We start from the raw sequence: 20,836 nt of genomic DNA on the forward strand, positions 1-20,836 counted from the left end.
GGGCTGCTTTTTTTAAAAGACTGTCCCATGGTGTGCTGAATTCCTTCAAAATGCTGGTGCCAAATGTTCATTTCTGTGGCAGTTGCATTTTGTTGGTTATCTTGAGGTTGGTTTGAGTAACTTTGTTGAAATGAATGGAATTGCTTTTGGAGATCTTTCCCCCACTTAATCGCCTTTTTGAATGTTGCTGCTTCTTCATTCCTTTCTGTGAGCAATTTTTCTGATTTTTGAACTGGCAACAATATCAGCTACTTTTGGAGGGTATTTGTGAAAGGCTGTGCCTTTAGCTCTACGAGTTGTTCAGATCACTCATGATTCCTGTATCTATCTTTGTTAGGTATAATCAACCATGGGATTACTGTCAAATCTGGCTCGGGGTTTGGTGCGTGGAGCTGATCGGACAGCAGAACTCACGAGCAAGCGTGGACCCCGCAGTTTGTATAAGTCCCGGGGAGCCAAACCAGCAGGGATTATTACTTCCAGCGGCAAGTTTGTAAAGATCAGAAAAATGGTGCCTGAGTTTGTAGTCCCCAATTTAGAAGGTTTTAAACTGAAACCCTATGTGTCTTACAAAGCACCAAGAGGAACAGAGCAACCCCTGACAGCCAAGAAACTCTTCACAGAAACAGTTGCTCCACAAATAGAAAAGGACTTTCAGGAAGGGAATTTTGACCTGTACAACCTTGAAAAATATGGCTTTGAACCAACACAGGAGGGCAAGCTCTTCCAACTGTTTCCAAAAAATTATGTGCGTTAATATGAACTGCATTGTTTGCTATACTGAATTGTGAGATAAATAGGAAGTGATAGCCATCTATGTGATTATAGTTTTGCTGGAAAGAAATGTCAAAAACTGACATTCCAGCTCTTCTGTTTATGCCAACAAGGTTGGTGTGTGGTTTTCTGTTACTACCAGAATTACCTAATTAAACCTCATATTTCATTAGAATTCAGCAACACACCAGATGTAAAGTTCTCCCAGTGTTTTTCTTAATTCTAATACTATCTTTAACTTCTCGTTAGCCACTTTTTCCATGGTGTTTTTATTCCTTAGAGCAATGTATATTTGTTGTAAATTATGAATTCTTGAAATGTTTACCATTAATGACATATCTTTGAATCTAGTTTTCCATCTACCTTAGCCAATTTGCCACTTATGCCTATGCAGTTTGCTATGTTCAGATTTAAGAGCCTAGTTTCAGATGTAACCAAACAGCTGTTGTTGGCTGTCCCTCGCTTAGATGATGACATCTACTCAGGGTCGCAAGTTTCTGCCATGGGTTTTCATGTGACTGAACAGGCCGATTCTTGATCCAGAATTTTGGACACCAGGATATCCCACCTAACGGTGGGATTAGGACTGCAGGATTTGCTTCCTTTTCTTTCCTTCTCTGCTGCTGTTCTGCCTCATCATTAAGATGTTTGACTCAATGTGTGGTGCAGCTTGATGGACATATTTATCTAGCTTTCCCTTGAATGCATCTATGCAATTCACCTCAACTATTAATCACAGTAGCAAGTTCCATATTCTAACTATGTGCTTGAGTGCTACCTGAACTCCCTACTGAATTTGACTAGCTTTGACCACACTTCAGCCTGCTCTTTTCTAGAGAAAATACCCCCAATGTATTGTTTTTCCTGGTGGTTTATAACCTCCCAGTTCTGATATCATGCTTACAAATCTTTTTATAATATGGAGTCCAGAGCTGCTCACAATATTCTAAATGTAATCTTACTAAGGTTCCACACAATAGTTTATTTGACATCGAGTCCATATGACTCCTCTTCAGCTCTTGAAGTCATACAGACTTGATATATTAACTGTTTCTCTCTCCACAGAGATGTTGCCAAACATGTTGAGTTTTTTCAGCATTTTCTATTTTTATTTCAGATTTCCAGTAGCTAATTTTTTGCTTTTATTTAAGGCTCCCCACAAGTTTACCATAACTCCCTGCTTTTCAATTCTATCCCTCTAGAAATGAACCCCAGGGTTTTGTTTGCAATTTTATAGCCATTAACTTGCATTATGTTCAATGATTTGAGAATGTGCACTTCTAGATCCCTTTGTTCTTCTAGCCCATTAAAACTCATTTTCTAAAGCAGATGTAGTCTCTTTGTTCATCCTACCAAAATGCACCTACTCACACTTTTCTCTTGTAATTACCAAATAAATTTAACTGTAGATTAGTACCGCATATACTGCAAATCAGTGGAGAGGGAAATAAAGTTAATGTGCTTTCAACAGAACTAGAAAACTTTAGGGAAATAATCTTTTTTCCTCCCACGGTTGGGGTCCCCAATATTCCTTACGGTTAAACAGCAATTTACTTGTACTTCCAATATACCATATTCACTGCACACAGCACAGTCTCCTCTACATTAGAGGGGCTAAACACAGATCAGGTGATCACTTCATCAAACAACTGCATTCAGCTTTTATGCATAGCCCTGGGTTTCTGGTTGCTTGTCATTTTGCTTTGCCCCATTCTCACTGACATCTTTATATTAAAACGACAAGTGATCTGAAACTCGGTTACACTTGTGGGTTGAACACGGATGTTCCACAAAGCAGTCCACCAATCTTAAGTTTGATCTCCCCTATGTAGAAGAGACTGCATTGTGAGCAGTGAATACAGTAAATTGAAAGTAGAAGTAAATCTCTTGTTTGTTTTACCTGAAATGCATGTTTGCAGCTCTGGACGGTAGGGAGGAGGTAAAAGGGTTTCCCTCCAGGAACAGCTCCATATCTTTTGATTAGGATCGTTGCAGCCAGCCTTCTAGACTCAAGGTTGAGTTCAATTTCAGATCAAAACCACTGTCCCCTATTTGTATGGGAGCCAGTGGTGATGATTCTGCTATTGTCATTTGCACTTCCTCTCTTGGAAGTTTCTTTTGTTTCTTATTCTATTACCATTTTTTTTGCATTGCACCATCATCCCTTTTATCATTTAAGCTCTCCTGCCTTCTATCTTATCAAAAGCTTTCCTTTTGTTCGTTCTTCCCCGCCTCTCTATTTACATCAGATCTGCAAATATGAAAATTTATAAGTCTAGACATTTTAAAGACAGCTCTTCTGAAAAACAGCTCCAGCTGCCCTTGACCCCCTTCCACTATTCCTCACTAAATGTTCTTCAAAAAGCTGGTCTCTAAGATCCTGGAGGGTGAAGGATAGGAGCCAATGACAAATGGAGAAGGGCATCATTGCCAGATCTTTTGCTCCTTGGAAAAATACTCAAATGTGTGTGTAATCTCAAGATCACTGTGGGGTGATCATTACTTTAAAGAAACTAAAAGTCCTCTTTCAAAAGGGGGGAAAAAACATCAAAAGCTCAGCCATGATCAAATATCTAAAATGTGTCATTTTAATTACATTCTGGAGCTCATTTAAGTTTGTACATATTTACAAACCAATTTATACAATCAATGAAGGCAGTTATAGAAAGATTGTGACAAAAATAGTTTTTGACTAAATACTTAAGTAAAATAAACTTAGTCATACCTGACTACTATAGGTTTCCAAGAAATACCTAAGCAGCTTTTAGCAAGAACTGAGGTCTGAGATTTTAGTGAACATTGAGGCCCACAGGACCAAGAAAAAGGTTTGTTACAAGGAGGTTCAATTGCATAGGTTTTCATCTCACTACAAAAGTGTGAGAACGGGGATAATTTACTAGCCACATGACGTCGTCTGAGACAAGTTTATAAAGCACCACCTTATGCATTATTGCCTGAGGTACTAAGGCAGGTCTAACACCAACACCTAGAATTTGTTTTAAAATTACAAATAAAAACAAGGAGGAATCCTGGGTGATGGAGATTTAGGTGTCTTCCAGATACCGCTCACAATCAATTTTTGATTTTAACCTCCGTCGGTATGCGTAGTGGCAACAGAAAAAATATGGAGAGATTTCAGGCTATAATGCACTAAGTATTACAATTCAAACAATAATTCTGGATTTTTTCCCAACCCATTTTAAGTATCATATTTCTTATATAACAATAACCAATTAATAGTGTATTTATCTGCTCTCCTTCTGCAGTACCTCTGCAGCTAAGATCAGGAAATGATATTAGGATAGTACTCCCATCTTTGTTACATAACATAGTGCCCGACCCTGTAATATTTCTATAGAATACAAATAAACTGTCAGTCTTTGCTCCTCTCCCACACATTAAAATAAAGTCACTTGCATAACTAGTAATATTTTATAAATGATAATCTGTGAATTTTTAAAAATTAACTAGAAGACACAACATTATTTCTTTCCCATCTCCAAACATGCAAGATATGGTCATAGAAAGAACACGTTGCCAAAAGACTGGCTTTACTTTTATTCCAATTAACACCAGCCTCGGCATTATGCTGCTTAACTACTGCAGAGTCCATATTTAGACTTTGAGAGGTACCACTGGCCTGCAAACTGCCAGAAGACCCATCTCCATAATCATCCACCTCATCTTCCACAACCATATCAAATAAGCCAGTGGGAGACTCATACTGAATCTTCAGGTGCTGGAACTTGACCTCCACTTCCTTTGCTCCTTGGTCATATTCCCTTTTGCTCTGGGTTTCAGTTGAAGATGACACAGGTCGACGTTCGGTGGTGGGCTGGGCACCAAGTGATACTCTCGACCAGTCTGCCCCATAAGCCAGAGAGTTGTGCAAAATGTAGGAATAAAGAATGGGGCTTCTCTTCTCACCTGCAGCTGGAAGGAAAAGCATCAGGGTAAAATCAAAAATGAAACGTGCGCCAAAGTAAACTGCCATTCCACTGGTGTGCTAAAATAATTAAATAGGGCTTTGGGATTAAAGCTTCAGAAGAGAATGGTTCCATGTCTCTGTTGGCAAGTGCATAGGCATCAAACCTGGGATTTGTCTATCTGGTTCAATTGCACACTACCTGAACCAACTGAGATATTAGAAGGCACATGTGTCTAACAATATTTTTGGCCACATTCCACAGTTTAAAAAGCCTTCCACAAGATCAAAGTTTAGCATGCATCTTTCACGGAACCAATCGTGGTAGTTTGGCCTACAACCCAATCGTTTTCTAGGCTCTTTGTTAGCACTCATGGGGTTCACTTTTTTTACTTATTCACAGGATGAGTGTCACTGGCTAGATGAGCGTTTATTGCCCTTGAGGTGGTGGTGGTGAGCTGCTTTCTTGAACTGCAGGCGATGTGGTGTAGGTACACCCACAGTGCTATTAGGAAGGGAATTTCTCCTCTTTTCATGCTATTTTAACTGCTGCCAGTAGTGAAGAGTTATTTATTTTATATAAACTTTGCACTTTCTACATCTAGTAAATTTTAATCTCTGGCCACAAGATAGCATCAATCTCCAACTCTTAAACAGCATCTAGTGAAATTGAGAGAAATTCCATTACTTGGAACCTTCTTGACACCACACCAATGGCTAACAGGTGTATCCAATGGGTAGCTGAGACATACAAACTAGGAAGGTTGCAGGTCAAAACTTGAAGTGAGCTTAGTTTGTTAATTTCAGCATTTGTAATACTATAATTGGACCCTGTCTCTGGATTAGCAAATGCAACACAAGCCAATGTTCCTGCTCCTGTTCCCCTTCCAGGGATCCTAACTAAATGTGTATCTATGGACAATGGGAGAGGACAGGGTTGGGATCAACTGTGTTGGTCTGGTGCTCAAAATCAATTAACAATGTGATTTGGCAAAGTACTGTACAATCATACAATCTTAAAGCACAGGAGGCCATTGTGCCCCCCTCCCCCCCCCCCACCCCATCACATACACACACACATGCACACCCCCATAACCCTGCAAATCAGTCCTCCAAGTAAATGTTGAATTGCCTTTTGAAAGTCACTGGAATCTGCTTCCACCACACTTTCAGGTAGTGTGTTCCAGATCTTCACAACCTCAAATTATAATTTCCCCTCTAGTTCTTTTGTCAATTGTTTTAAATCCATGACCTCTGGTTTCTGATCATTTTGCCAGAGGAAACAGTTTTTCCCTACTTGTTCTATCAAATCCCCATAAATTTGAACATCTTTCTTTAGGTATCTCCTTAGCCTTCTCTACTCTTAAGGGGAACAAACCCACTTTTCCAATCCCTACACAAGTTCCTTCATTCCTGGTAAATGTTCTTTGTACCCTCCCCAAGGCCTTGGCATCCTTCCTAAATTGCAGTGCCCAGAATTGTACACAATACTCCAGTTGAGGCTGAACTGGAGATCTGTAGAGATTTAGTAGGACTTCCTTTTTTTTCTAAAAATATTCAATACTCCTATTTACAAAGCCTCAGGTATTGCATATGTTTTCTTAACTTGCCCTGCCACCTTAAAATTCGTAAAACTGTCACGTTCAAAGATTTATGAATATGCACCTTCAATTCCCACATCCCCTTCAAACTCATACCATGTAGGTTAGGAGTAGGGAGACTAACGCCCATGGAATTATAACTATCAAGCACTCATATCCTTCAGGAGGATGGGAGAGATAATTGGAGATATATGAACAATGAGGGCAAATGATTTGCTGATGATATGAGATTTACGTAGGCAGGTAGAGTTTGCATACAGCACAATCTCACAATTCATCTCAGTGCTGATTGTTAGTCATTTTGTTTTGATGGTGTTAGTTCACAAAGAATGTTGATCAAGGCACCAGGAGAACTCCCTGCTCTTCAAGCAGTACCACAATATTTCTTACATCCACCTAAGCCACCAGAATGCGTCATGGTTTAACTTTCTAAATTTTTTCATGGCTGTCAGCATCACTGGCAAGGCCAGTCTTGGTTGCTCATCCCCAACTGTCCTTGAGAAAGTGGTGGTGAGCCACTTCCTGAATAGCTGCAGTCCACCTGGTGTAGTTACACCTACAGTACTGTTAGGAATTGAATTCCTGGTTTTTAACCCAGTGATACTAAAGGAACAGCAGTATAGTTTCAAGTCAGGATGGGGTGTGACCTGGAGGGGAACGTGCAGGTGGTGGTGTTCCCATGCGTCTGCTGCCCTTGTTCTTCTCAGTGATAGAAGTTGTGTGTTTGGAAGGTGCTTTTGAAGGAGGCTTGGCATGTTGCTGCAGTGCATCTTGTAGATTGCACAGTGGCAGTGTGTACTTTGCTGGTGGAGAGAGTGAACGTTTAAAGGTGGTGGATGGGGTGCCAATCAAGCAGTTGCATTGTCCCGGATGGTGTCGAACAGCGTTGTTGGAGCTGCAATCATCTAGACAGGATCACACTTCTGACTTATGCCTTGTAGATGGTGGACAGGCTTTGGGGAGTCAGGAGGCAAATTATTAGCTGCAGAATTCCCTGCCCCTGTAGCCACAGTACTTATATGGATGGTCCAGTTAAGTTTCACCCAAAAGACTACCAACTGAGCTAAACGGACATGCTGAGATCCCAATCTTCATTCTGCTGAAGGGTCCCCACCTGAAATTCCATCCCAACTTTTCTTTTTTGGGCACTTGAGAGCCTGCTATGCATTTTCTGTTGTTTCAGATTTCCACCATTGGTGTTTTTGTCTTTTTATTCTAACCCCAGCTGTGCTATTCTAGAGGCATCGAGCAATGGTCTGGCACTTCCCTAAACAGAATGTATGTCAGCTGAGGCCAACTCAGAATCAGGCACTAGAAGATGACTAGGACCATGTTACCAACCTAGGTGGGGGATGAAGTGAAGGAAAATATCAAGAGGGAGCTGATTTTCATGAGTTGGTGTAAAATCGGTTTTAAGAATTTAAGAGGTATATTATTCACAGCTCCTGGTGCAGATTTCGCTGCTGTAGGAGCACATTTTTGGAGAGAGTTGAAAATGCTAGTAAAATTTAAAACACAGATAATTAAAAGGAAAATGGCAGAACAAGGAGATATACATTCTTTACAGCCTCTGGGAAAAGTTCAACTCCCACGACTTATGGAATGAAAGATACAAAAGTGCCACACCTTTCTGTTATGGATTACAGCAATCAGAAACCAGCCATTGGACTCAAGAATGGCTTAATATAGGTCAGGGAGAAGATTGCTTTAAATATAAATTAGTCCTTTCTTCCATTTAGAAAATATAGAAAATTTGGTGTAAAGATCTTTGAGTTGCAAAGAAATATCATCCAATTCTTTTGTGCTTTTACTGTCCTCTTGAGATCTCCATATCAGGGTCCATCTTCCAGAGAGCTGCTATATTAACTCCAGCTTGTAAATGGACAAGGAAGGGACTCTGCAGAGAGTTCAGAATTCAGCTCCAAATAGGCTCAGGTTAAAATAACAAACAAAATTTATATAATCAAACAGGAGGTTAAAGGAATTGTTCACCTCCAGCTTTCACTTCTCCAACTTATGCTGGTTACAGTTCCACAAGGGTCAGCAGCCCTCTGGTACCTTGACGAAGTAACCATTATTCATGCACAATCCCATGGTAGGCATCGTAGCTGAAACCAATCCAGCCCTCATCTAACATCAACGTGTGCTCTTTCTGGTCATGAGGAGCAAAAACTCTGGCTGATTTTCTCCCCTTACCTAGCCAGAGGCACAAAAGTCAAATTTACCTGTCCAATTGCTATCTCTCCCTAGATGAGATAACTCACCAGACCAAGAATCAAGCCTGGGACATTTGTAGCCTGATGATTTAATACTACTGAAGACAGTTACTTTACTCACTAAGCTGCTAAGCTCATAGGTGCACAATACTACTTTCATTTTAGTAGTTAGACATCAGCATTTATAATATGCCTTAGCTATATGGCTCCCACCTGCTAAAGAGTCACTGAGTCTCCCCTCACAGTCCAGGATGTGGTACCCATTGTGCATGCAAGCTGCAAGCAGCAGATGCTCCTGACTTGGATGCCACTTCACCCTCCAGACACCTCCCTGGACATGAGTATCTGCCAGAGGCTGTTTCATCTGCCGGGAATCCCAGATAAGAACATGCTCATCATAACTGCAGACAAAACAAAGTTAACAGATCTAATCACCAGCAACAGAAACAAATTAGTTCATTCCAATAGCTACTCAACATTTCAGGGACAGGGGTTAAAAACTGTTTCCAATATTGCTGAGTTAGTCACAAATTTATGGTTGAAGTACTTGACTTTATTTTTTCTCCTGAAAGTGTTTTTTTTTTAAATGCAGTTTTTCTTCTCTAACTCCAGCCCTCTTAACCAGTAACAATAGGAGCCTCACCATCAGCAGAAGTGGGGAAAGACAGATCAATGAAAGTTAATATAAAAATACATGATAGGTATGTGTATTGAACAGTGATCACTGGCTTCACTTTGGACAAAACGTCAACTATTGTCCTTACTTGTGTCCCAAAGGCAAACTGGAACAAAATTTGAGTTCACCCTCATGCAACAGAAGATGACAAATCCTCACACAAGAAACAGTAGTCACTGTGGTTTTAGTAAGTTGAGCAGGAATCTTACCTTCCAGTAGCCAGGATGTGTTGTTTGTGGGGATTACTTTGGATGCTGCACACTCCCATTGAATGCCTGAAAAACAATTTTTAAAAATTAATCTTTGTTTTGGGATTTTCTATTCCCCTTTCAATCCTCGTGAAAACATGAGTTGGTAAAGATAGCATCAAGAGCAGCAGCTCACAGGTTCAATGCAGGCTTTGTTAAGTCAGCTATCTGAACTAGCGTGGCAGGAGAAGTGTTATTACTGGACTCCGTGCCACTGGGGAGAAATATCAGGCCAGGTTTCCATTCTTGATTGTTATCCATGTGGATGTTGATTGAAGGCAGGATCAGCTTTCCCTGGGATGGTCTGATACATTGCTAAGATTCTGTGCAGTGCTGATTAAATTCAAACCATTCATGCAATGCAACAGTTTTAACAAGGAGGAAAATCAAGTGTTAAGTAGCTGTTCTCTTCTTCCTTCCTCTATGCCAATTATTCCAGAAAATTTTAACATGAACTTTGATTCTTTCTCAGCACAGTATAAAAGATCACAAAATAAAAAATCTGCAAGCAGCAATATATAAAACTAGCCCTTGTTAAAATGATTATGGGAATGACCAGAACAAAAACACAGGAATTGGCACAGATGTCAATCATTGCTATAGATTAAAGTGTGAGACTAGATGATGCAGTGGCTTTAACTATTGTCCTTTCATCTCTGGGACCAAAATAAAATTCTCCCCAATACCTGCCCGTGACAGTGTTTTATCCAAAAAGAGAGTTTGCAGCAGTCTCAATTTAATTCCCGTGGATAAAGGCCTTGGCATAGTATTGTCCATGGAACTGTGCACAGCAAGTTGTACCAAGCATCCAACCCATGCTATACATAATCTATGAGAGATTGATGGTTGAACCCAAGCGGTACCCTAACCCTGGGAATGCTTAATATGTTTGAAAGTGTTCCATTCCCTAGGTTTGGCTTCCACCAGGGCCATTCAGCCCCTGACCTCATTACAGTCTTGGTTCAAACATGGACAAAAGATCTGAACTCCCGAGGTGAGGGGAGAGTGACTGCCCTTGACATCAAGGCAGCATTTGGCCAAGTGTGGTATCAAGGAGTCCTAGTAAAATTGGAGTCAATGGTATTAAGGAGGAAAACCCTACACTGGTTGGAGTCATATAAAGCACAAAGGAAGAAGGTTGTGATTGTTGGAGGTCAGTCATCTCATCTCCAGGACATCACTACAGGAGTTCCTCAGGATAGTGTCTTAGGCCCAACCATCTTCAGCTGCTTCCTGAATGAGCTTTCTTCCATCATAAGGTGAGAAGAGGGGATGTTCGCTGATGATTGCACAATGTTCAGCAACATGCGCAACTCCTCAGATACTGAAGCAGTCCATTTCCAAATGCAGTAAGACCAGGACAACATCCAGGCTTGGGCTGATAAGTGGCAAGTAACATTCGCGCCACACAAACGCCAAGCATTAACCATCTCCAACAAGAGAGAATCTAACCATCGCCCCTTGACATTCAATGGCATTACCATCGCTGAATCCCCTATCAACATCCTGGGGGTACCATAGATCAGAAACTGAACTGGACTAGCTATATAAATACTGTGGCTACAAGAGCAAGTCAGAGGCTAGGAATCCTGCAGTGAGTAACTCACCTCCTGACTCCCCAAAGCCTGTCCACCATCTTTCAAGGCAGAAGTCAGTAGTGTGATGGAATACTCTCCACTTGCCTGGATGAATGCAGTTCCTACAACACTCAAGAAGCTTAACACCATCCAGGACAAAGCAGCCCACTTGATTGGCACCACATTCACAAACACTCCCTTCACCACCAATGCATAATGGCAGCAATGTGTACCATCCACAAGATGCACTGCAGGAACTCACCAAGGCTTCTTCAACAGCACCTTCCAAACCCACAGCCACTACCATCTAAAAGAATAAGGGCAGCAGATGCATGGGAACATCCCCAATTGGAAGTTCCTCTCCAAGACATTCACCATCCTGACTTGGAAATATATCACCGTTCCTTCACTGTCACTGGGTTAAATTCCTGGCACTCACTCCCTAACAGTACTGTGGGTGTACCTACAGCATGGACTGCAATGGTTCAAGAAGGCAGCTCATCACCACCTTCTCAAGAGAAATTAATGCTGGCCTAGCCAATGAAGCCCACATCCCTTGAATGAATTAAAAAAGCCTCAAGGTACAAAAGATTTACCAGAGTATAAATGTTTTAAAAAGAAAAACCCCAATTCAGATCCTTAAAGCCATATGGTCTTATTATCAGTGCATTAACAGTATGGTTCCAACAAATAAAACATATATGTACCCATTGCTGATAAAGATTGGTCTGTCAGTCCCCATCCGCATGTCCCAGCCTTTGAGTTTGCTGTCATCTCCTCCTGAAGAGGGGAAAAAAAAAAGCAATCAGGCAGTAATCCTAAGGGGCCATGATTTTCTAATCAGCTCACAAATTAAACATCTTCTCAAATCATGCAACTACTTGGAACCGGGTACTGAAACTGACCTCCCCGCCTAAGGAAGGAGAGAAAACTATCAGCTATGGATGAATGCATAACCTACCAATATTCATACATGAAAGCTCCAATATCAAGCTATGCACATACAGTAAGTGTACCTCAGCAGAAGTCAGTCCTTTCAACAAAGGAGGAGGAAAAGAAAAATTAGCAGGGGATCACATTTTTTAAAAATCCGCACTGCACAAGGAAATTTCGACTGTGGATGCAACCATGTTGAATGTTGGGATTCCAAGCTTCCACACAAGCATCATTAAGAAAAGGCACTGTCTTGTGTAGCCCTATATTAAAGTCATCTGGTACAGATCCCTGGATCCTACACAACAGTTGACAAACTCAAACTGTCAAGTTACAAGTAATAGTGAACCAAGTGCCAATTTAGTGTGTCTTTGTAAAATAGTACCAGAGAACAAAGCAAACAAAAAGAAAAATGGAAATCAAATACAAGCTGAAAATGTTAGAAAACCAGGAGGTTAGTTAGCATGTGAAACAGAAGACAGAAAATACCGAAAATATTCAGGTCAGACAGCATCTATGGAGAGTGAAAGAGTTAATGTTTTGATTGATGATCTTTCACCTGACGTAGAAAAAGTTAGAGACGCAACAGGTGTTAAGCAAGTATGGACAGGAAAAAGATGAGGAAAGGACAGAACAAAAAGGAAGGTCTGGGATAGGGTGGAAAGTAGGAGCGATTAATAACAAATGGGCTGATGATGCCAAGTAAAAGGGGATGGTAATGCGTCAAGTAAAGAAACAAAAAGTTGGGTCTAGGGCTGTGTTGTCCAATACACTTGCAGCGAATCAGCCAGACATGTGGTGAACTAATGTTCACTTATAGAGTCGCAGAGTACGGAGTTTTGTTAAAGTTCCAGCAGTGGGTATGAGTATGGGTGTCACTCGCTAGATCATTATTTTCCCTCTGTCCCTAACTAAACAAGGAAGATTCAACCACATTGTTGTTAGACAGGAGTCACATATTAGTTAGACTGTGACTACATTCATCAGAAAATATTCAAGTTATTGGGTTTCTAGTGACCTGGAAGCTGAAAGGCCACTTGCTCAATGGAACAAGAAAAATAGCCCACTGTTTATTACCTTCGCTGTTGCTGTTCACTCTGGGTACCTCTAAACAATGGCACATTTAGATCTGTGGGACCACTCTGTGAAGCACCTAAAAAGCAGGACTGGCCTTCGGACAGACAGTGGGCCGATTGCTCTCGAAATTTTCTCAGGGAAATCTAATGACACAGGAGATGCTAACTGAAGAGCTTGGTTTTGTTTAGCTGGTAATTGACAGTTTTTGCAAAACAGTTTAGGGGTTTGAACGACGGACAGTACTATGGCTGCCAATGATTTGAAGTGTGCAATTTTGGCAAGTCAGGGCAGCGCAGCAAAATCCAAACGTGTTCAATCAACATCTCTGGAGAAAAACACAGTTAACAGTTCAGGTTAATGACCTTTCATCAGAACAGTTCTGATGAAAGGTCATCAAACCAAAACATTAACTTTCTCTCCACAGATGCTACCTGGCCTTTTTCTTTTGGTGGGACTGTCTTATGAAGAGATTGGAGAAACTGGGCATGCATTCTCTAGAGTTTCGAAGAATGAAATATGATATTATTGAAACCTACAAAATACTTAAAGTGATAGACAGGGTAGATGCAGGTAAGATGTTTCCCTTGGCTGGGGAGTCTAGAACTAGGACATAATTTCAAAATAAGGGGGCAGCCACTTAAGACCAAGATGAGGGGAAATTTCTTTACTCAGAGGGTTGTGAATCATTGGAATTCTCTACCCCAGAGGGCTGTGGAAGCTCAATCATTGAGTATGTTTAAGATAGAGATTGATAGATTTCTGATTAACAATAACAAAGGGTTATGGGATAGTGTGGGTTAAAAGGTATTGAAATGTTCGATCAGCCACGATCGTATTGAATGGAAGTGCAGGTGGGCAGAATGGCCTTCTCCTGTTCCTATGGCCTGCTGAGTATTTCCAGCAGTTTTTTTTAATTTCAGATTTCTGGTATTTGGCTTTTATAGCCAAATGAGTTCAGCTTGATCTTATTAGATCTGTTAAAACAAGCATTTGAAAGGAATAGGGCACTCCTGGCATAAAAGGAGATATTACAGGAGGTTGTCCAGGAGCCAAAGGTCTATTTCGCATCCAGACACACTGTTCGGAAGCGGGAGGCGACAGAGTATAAGCAAGGCGAGAGTCAGAGTGCAGAAGCCAATATGGTAGATATGTCAATTCCTTTCCCTCCCGAATCTCCTAATATATCAATTCTGATAAAATAAAGAGAACTTACTCCTTAAGAATTTTTAAAAAAAATAAACTGGAGCACACTTTCAGAAACAGAGTACTTCAGTTAGCTGATTGTCATCACCCTTTGAGAGTGTATACAACAGACTTGCTTTGAGGAGCAATTGAATTTCAAATCCCCTTTGAAGCTGTCCTCCTGGCTCTGGTAGAGTGCATCAGTCTTGATTGCTGCCAGTTTAAAATCTCAAATCATTTTTTTAAAATTGCACTTTTATTCTATTAGTGTTGCATATATTTTGTATCATGTGGCAAATATCTGATCACCACAGATTTGGCCGGCATTGAAATCCTATTGGGCACAGTGCTGTATATACTCTCAAAGGGCGGTGACAATGCGTTAGCTGAAGTGATCTCCAATTTATTTTTTCTTTTAAATCTTCAAGATTAAGCAGTCTCTATTTTATTAGAATTGATAAATTAGAAGACTTGTAGAGGGAAAGGAATCACCAAATCTCCATGTATTGGCTTCTACGCTGATTCTTGTCTTGCTTTATGCTCTGCCGTCTGCCATTTCTTAACACTGCATCCGAATATTTAACAGACCTTTGGCTCATGCCCAAACTCCTTTTATGCCTGTAATACCCTATTCCTTTTGATCACTCATATCAACAGATCTATTAAGATCAAGACTGAGTATATTTGTTTGTTGCCACACTGCCCCAGTTTGCCAAAACTGCACATTTTAATACTCAGTGGCAGCCATGCAGCACTGTCTGTCATTCACACACCTTGTTTTGCAAAAACCATCAACTACCAGCTAAACAAAACCAAGTTCTTCAGTTAGCATCCCATGTCACTAGATTCCCCAAGAAAATTTCAGGAGCAATCGAGTCACTGTGTCTGAAGCGCTTCACAGAGCGGTCCTGCAGATCCAAATGGATTGTTCTTCAGAGATACCCAAAGAGCACAAGAATAGAGATGGCAACAGACAGTGGACTATTTTTCTTGTTTCATTGAGCAAGTGGCCCTTCAGCTTCCAAGTCATCAGCAACTCAACAACTGAACTATATTCTGATAAACATAGACACAGTGTGATCAATGTGTGACTCCTCTATAACAGCAATGTGGTTGATTATTCCTTGCTCAAACAGACAGACACCAAATAGCAGTCTAGGGAGCAACATCCATACTCATATCCCTGCTAGAACTTTAACACAACTGAAGAGTTTTCAGGGTCAAAAGGACCTAGGGGTGCATGTACATCAATCTTTGAAGGTGGCGGGACATGGTGAGAGAGTGGTTAGCATAGCATGTGAAATTTTGGGCTTCATAAGTAGAAGCATCAAGTACAAAGGCAGGGAAGTTATGCAGAACCTTTATAAAGTTGTCATTAGGCTCCAACTGGAGTATTGCATCCAGTTCTGGCTACCGCACTTTAAGATGTGAAGGTCGTTGAGAGGATGAAGAGGACATTTACCAAAATGGTTCCATGGATCTAGTTACAAGGTTAGGTTGGAAAGGCTGAGGTTGTTCCCCTTGGAGCAAAGGAGATTGAGAGGATATTTGATAGGGGTGTACCAAGATTAGCACAGGCTTAGATAAGATAGATAATAAAATACTCTTCTCGTTAACTGACGGTACAAGACTAGCGTACAGAGATTTAAGTTTTTGGGCAAGAGATGCAGGGGGAACATGAGGGAAGATCTTTATGTTTTTTTACGCAGCAAGTGGTAATGACCTGGAACTTGCTGCCCACAAGGCTGGTGGAAGCAGAAATAATGGTTTCAAAAGGAAATTCGGTGGGCACTTGAAGGAAGTAAGCTTGCAGAGCTACGAGGATTAAGCTGGGAGTGGGACTGATTGGATTGTTCTGCAGAAGCTGGCATGGATTCAATGGGTTGAATGGCCTCTTTCAGTTTCATAAATAACTCTTGACTATATTGTGTGGCTCCAAAAGTGAACAGCATCCTGTGGTTAGCGTATTGGACAACACTGGTCTAAATAAATCTTTTGTTTCTTTACCATTTCCTTTTGTCTTGTAACATCATTCCTTCTGTCATTTAATCTCTTCTGTCTTCCAGCCTATCACCATACCTTTTGTGTTCTCATACCCATCCCCCCTCTTTTCCTTGTTTCTGTACTTGCTTAAAACCTGTCACATATCTAACTTTTCCAGTTCTGATGAAAGGTCATCAACTCGAAACATTTTCTTTCTTTGTCTCTCCATATATACTGTCTGACCTGGTGGGCTTTCAGCATTTTCTGTCAGATTTCAGATTTCCAGCATCCGCAGTATTTTGTTTTTGTAAAATAGAGAAGAAACTGGTTAATATTTCAGGTGGGACCATTCATCATTGGAGCTATGCGGTCAGGAGGTTCCCCACCTTGTCACAATTAAGACCAGATATGCTAGTCACCCAAGATCCTTGGAGAGTTGTATGGTGTATGGTCTACAAGATTGTCTCGACAGTAGCGCATACTGGAGTCACTCATTCCAAGTATCTGACAACACAGCAGTATTGACAGAGCTCTGGGGAAAGATGGCTTTTACAAGATAAATTCTCTCTAACCTTTCATTTAACTAACAATTACTTAATTTTAAAAGCTCAATTTCCACAATTCTTCCAGGTTAAATTAAATTTTCCATTCTTATCTATTCCATTTAGAATACTGGAAATTACTCATCTGATGGATTAGTGGGTATATGTACAACCCAGTGGAGCACAACATGGTGCTCAGTCAATGCTGGCTTGTGCTGAGTACCAAATCTTAGCTGGGGCACTGGCACTTTAAGTGGCATCAGATGGAGTTGGTTGGTTGGGGCGGGGGGGTGGGGGGAGAGAGAAAATGGTAGGGAAGGTCAGAAAGACTCCAATTTTACATCCACCTATGTTATTAAATAGAATAAACTCAGGCCTGACCTTTTAGGCCCCAATTTGGGGAGGGGGGAAGGAGTGGGGGGAGAGAGGGGAGGGGAACCAACTCCGCTAGTTAAAAGCCGATTGTCAGAAGCTTGAATTGACTTTGAATTTTACAGTTGGCCTCCTGGTCCTCTGAGTTGTCACAGAACAGTGTAGGTGCCTGGAGTTGGATTCCCAGCAAGAGAAAGGATGGGGGGACACCCTCTCTCTCACTTACGTGAAAAGGCAGCCTGTTGCTTCTTCTGTTCAAGAGGTGCCTCCTATTGGCCATCTAGCTTTGAGAATTCACCTGCTGTCCTCAATTGGACAGCAAGCCCATCCTCTAGCCACCAATTAGTCACTTCAGGGAAATCACAGCCAGGTGACTGTTCCCCACAAAGTGCAGGCTTCTGAGCCCTTTTTGACTACGACGCCAGGGTTCTGAAGCCATGGGCAAATTCCGGCTCTTGATGTTTTTCCTCTCCCTGATCAGTTGGAAATTTGCTAACATACAGTGGTCTGCTGACATGAATTATCAAGATTTACACATGAAGAATGGTCAGTTGGATGAGATACTAGGGGGCGGAATACACCTGTGTAACAGCATCTTCAGGATTGGATGGAAAAAAATCAAATTAGAGTTAGGGCAACAGTCTGCTAATATTTTAGAAGCAAGTGTAATTCATGCACAGATAAAAATTAGCATGTTTGGGTTGACTTCTGCCACTCAGTTGTTCAGGAAGGCTTGACAAGGCTACCTGAATAAACGATGTCTGTGTTCCAGTAATTGAAAGCTGCAATCCAAGCCTCAAAGTCATGTGCCTTCCAGCGAGAGACCACAGAGAGTGCTGATCTATGACAATCCACAGACAACAGGCTCAGGCAGCCCTTTGAGTCACTACTGATGATTTTCAGTGGCTTACTTCAGCAGAGAAGGAAAAAGATCATAGGATTAGCACCATTATATTTCACACGCACAGCAGAAGAACATACAGCTTTAAGACCAAGAAACATACATAAGAGACAATAAAAGAATACATTTTTACTAAATATTAACATAGTGACTCTGAACTGGCATGTTTAAAGGTGATGGAATTGTAAATTGGAGAAACTGATCACAAAATCTACTTTCTAAAAATACTCTTGTTTGGGTGCAATTCTCATGCTAATCAAAGTGATGGAGGTCAGTTCTAAGACATGCAAGACTTTTTCTGCTTGTCATCAGCAAACATAGATACAGAGTAAAGATCAACTAGCTGCCTGAGTAATCTTCAGCACACCTCAGTATTGAAAGATGATGTAATTCAGTACGTTAACTTATTGGTCAGGCTTAAAAAGCTGGGTCTGTATACTTCCATAAAATAATGAATTAAATTGATTGTATCCACTCCAACAAATTATTTCAGTTAGATAGGTTAGGGAGATTATAGAAGTTACACAAGGGTAGAACTAGGTTGGATGTTTGGCAGCACTACTTTTCCCAGACAATAGCAGACTCTGTAGAACAAGTTGCTGACCTGTGCGGTGAATGCTGATTCAACCTATACCTTTTAAAGAGTGCTGAACCAAGTACTACCTAGGACAGAGATTACATCATACAATAGGTAGGTACCAAGTAACAGAAGTCATGGTCAATATAGTCTCCTGGAGGAATTGTAATGGGCATCGGGGTCTAAGTTTGAAGAGGAATTTTCAGATTTTATTTTCCTAATTGATCTTGGGTTTTATTTACCTCTCCCTGAAGGTTATATGGACCCAAGAGGGTAATCATGAAGCATAGGCATCATAAGAGTATGAGACAGGCTAGGTGAATCAGTTACTTTCCTTTGCCCCAGCCAGCATTTTTCACACGTTCCTATGTGTCACCCCGGACCACTTCTGTGTGCCTTCCAGCAGCCAAGTTTCACCATGTAATCGTACAAAGCTGAACTTAGTTCATATACCAGCTCCAGGAGATTCAAGAGATGGGTAGGAAGAAGGAGGCAACATGAAGAAAATATTTTTTAATATAACAATTGGATAGGATTTGGAATGTACTAATTGTGGAAACAGATTCAATAAGAGCCTTCAAAAGGGAAGCGGATAAATACATGAAAGAATGAACTGCAGGAATATGGGAAAGGGAGTGGAATTGGGACTAACTGGATTGCTCTATGAAAGAGCTGGTGCAGACTCAATGGACTGAATGGTCTCCTTCTGTGCTGTACAGAAGTAGCAGCATTGTCACTGGACTAGTAGTTCAGAGATCCAGGGTAATGCTCTGGGGATCTGAGTTCAAACCCCTCCATGGCAGCTGGCAAAATCTGAATTCAATAAAAGTATAGAACTAAAAGTCTAAACATGGCCATAAAACCATTGTGCATTATGGTTGACTCTAGCCACTCAGTTGTATTAATCCACAAAAAGTCTAAAAGGGATGGAACCGGACGGACCGCCCGGCATCGACCTAGACACCAGAAACGGCAAACACAGCCCCGTCAATCCTGCAAAGTCTTCCTGGCTAACATCTGGAGGCTAGTGCCAAAATTGGGAGAGCTGTCTCACATACTAGTCAAGCCCGACATTGTCTGTAAGGTATGATTCCATGTGAATGACTATGTCCCAGGCACCACCATCACCATGTCAGGCAGCATCTGTGGAGAGGAGCACAGTTAACGTTTCGAGTCCACATGACTCTTCAACAGAACTGTTCTGTTGAAGAGTCATGCGGACTCAAAACGTTAACTGTGCTCCTCTCCACAGATGCTGCCAGACCTGCTGAGTTTTTCCAGGTATTTTTGTTTTTGTTTTGGATTTCCAGCATCCGCAGTTTTTTGCTTTTACCACCATCACCATCCCAGGCTATGTCCTGTCCCACTGGCAGGACAGACCCAGCAGAGGTGGAGGCATAGTGGTATACAGTTGGGAGGGAATTGCCCTGGGAGTCCTCAACATCGACTCTGGACCCCATCAAGTCAAACATGGGCAAGGAAACTGCCTGCTGATTACCACATACTGCCCCCCTCAATACTCCTCCATGTTGAGCACCACTTGGAGGAAGCACGAGAGTGGCAAGGGTGCAGAATGTACTCTGGGTGGGGGACTTCAATGTCCATCACCAAAAGTGGCTTGGTAGCACCACAACTGAACAGGCTGGCCGAGTCCTAAAGGATGTAGCTGTTAGACTGGATCTGCAGCAGGCAGTGAGGGAACCAACAAGAGGGAAAAACATACTTGACCTCATGCTCACCAACCTGCCTGCCACAGATGCATCTGTCCATGACAGTATCAGTAGGAATGACCACCACACAGTCGTTGTGGAGACGAAGTCCCGGCTTCACATCATGTTGTGTGGCACTATCAGCATGCTAAATGTGATAGATTTCAAACAGATTTAGCAATTCAAGACTGGGCAACCATGAGGAGCTGTGGACCATCAGCAGCAACAAAATTGTACTAAACCACAATCTGTAATCTCATGGCCTGGCATATACCCCATTCGACCATCACCACCAAGCCAGGAGATCAACCCTGCTTCAATGAAGAGTGGAGCAGGGCATGCCAGGAGCAGCACCAGACATACCTAAAAATGAGGTGTCAACCTGGTGAAGCTACAACACAGGACTACTTGCATGTCAAACAGCTTTAGCAGCAAGTGATGGATAGAGCTAAGCAATACTACACGGATCAGATCTAAGCACTGCAGTCCTGCCACATCCAGTCGTGAATGGTATTGGACAATTAAACAACTCATTATAGGAGG

The 20,836-nt window shown here is 41.5% G+C and overlaps 2 protein-coding genes across 11 annotated transcripts in view; one reads left to right on the plus strand and one right to left on the minus strand.

Moving 5' to 3' along the window:
- Positions 1 to 323: 323 nt before the first annotated feature.
- Positions 324 to 2,102, plus strand: mrpl41 (mitochondrial ribosomal protein L41). The gene has a single exon (XM_078550361.1). It carries the CDS (start codon positions 350 to 352, stop codon positions 755 to 757), a length of 408 nt encoding a protein of 135 aa, XP_078406487.1. The 5' UTR covers positions 324 to 349; the 3' UTR covers positions 758 to 2,102.
- A 1,239-nt stretch (positions 2,103 to 3,341) lies between these two features.
- dph7 (diphthamide biosynthesis 7) overlaps positions 3,342 to 20,836 on the minus strand; it is a 46,050-nt gene continuing 28,555 nt past the window's right edge. For 9 of the 10 annotated variants that reach the window (XM_078550368.1, XM_078550364.1, XM_078550367.1 and 6 more), the window contains 5 exons: positions 17,853 to 18,016; positions 11,725 to 11,797; positions 9,402 to 9,467; positions 8,730 to 8,917; positions 3,342 to 4,707 (listed from right to left, as the gene is read on the minus strand). In XM_078550368.1, coding sequence (XP_078406494.1) covers positions 4,238 to 4,707; positions 8,730 to 8,917; positions 9,402 to 9,467; positions 11,725 to 11,797; positions 17,853 to 18,016 — 961 coding nt within the window. In that variant the 3' untranslated portion in view covers positions 3,342 to 4,237. The remainder of the gene's footprint in view (positions 4,708 to 8,729; positions 8,918 to 9,401; positions 9,468 to 11,724; positions 11,798 to 17,852; positions 18,017 to 20,836) is intronic. The other variant, XM_078550370.1, reaches the window with a different exon arrangement.

Source organism: Cetorhinus maximus, chromosome 10 (genome assembly GCF_964194155.1).
Source record: "Cetorhinus maximus chromosome 10, sCetMax3.hap1.1, whole genome shotgun sequence".
NCBI classification, from domain to species: domain Eukaryota; kingdom Metazoa; phylum Chordata; class Chondrichthyes; order Lamniformes; family Cetorhinidae; genus Cetorhinus; species Cetorhinus maximus.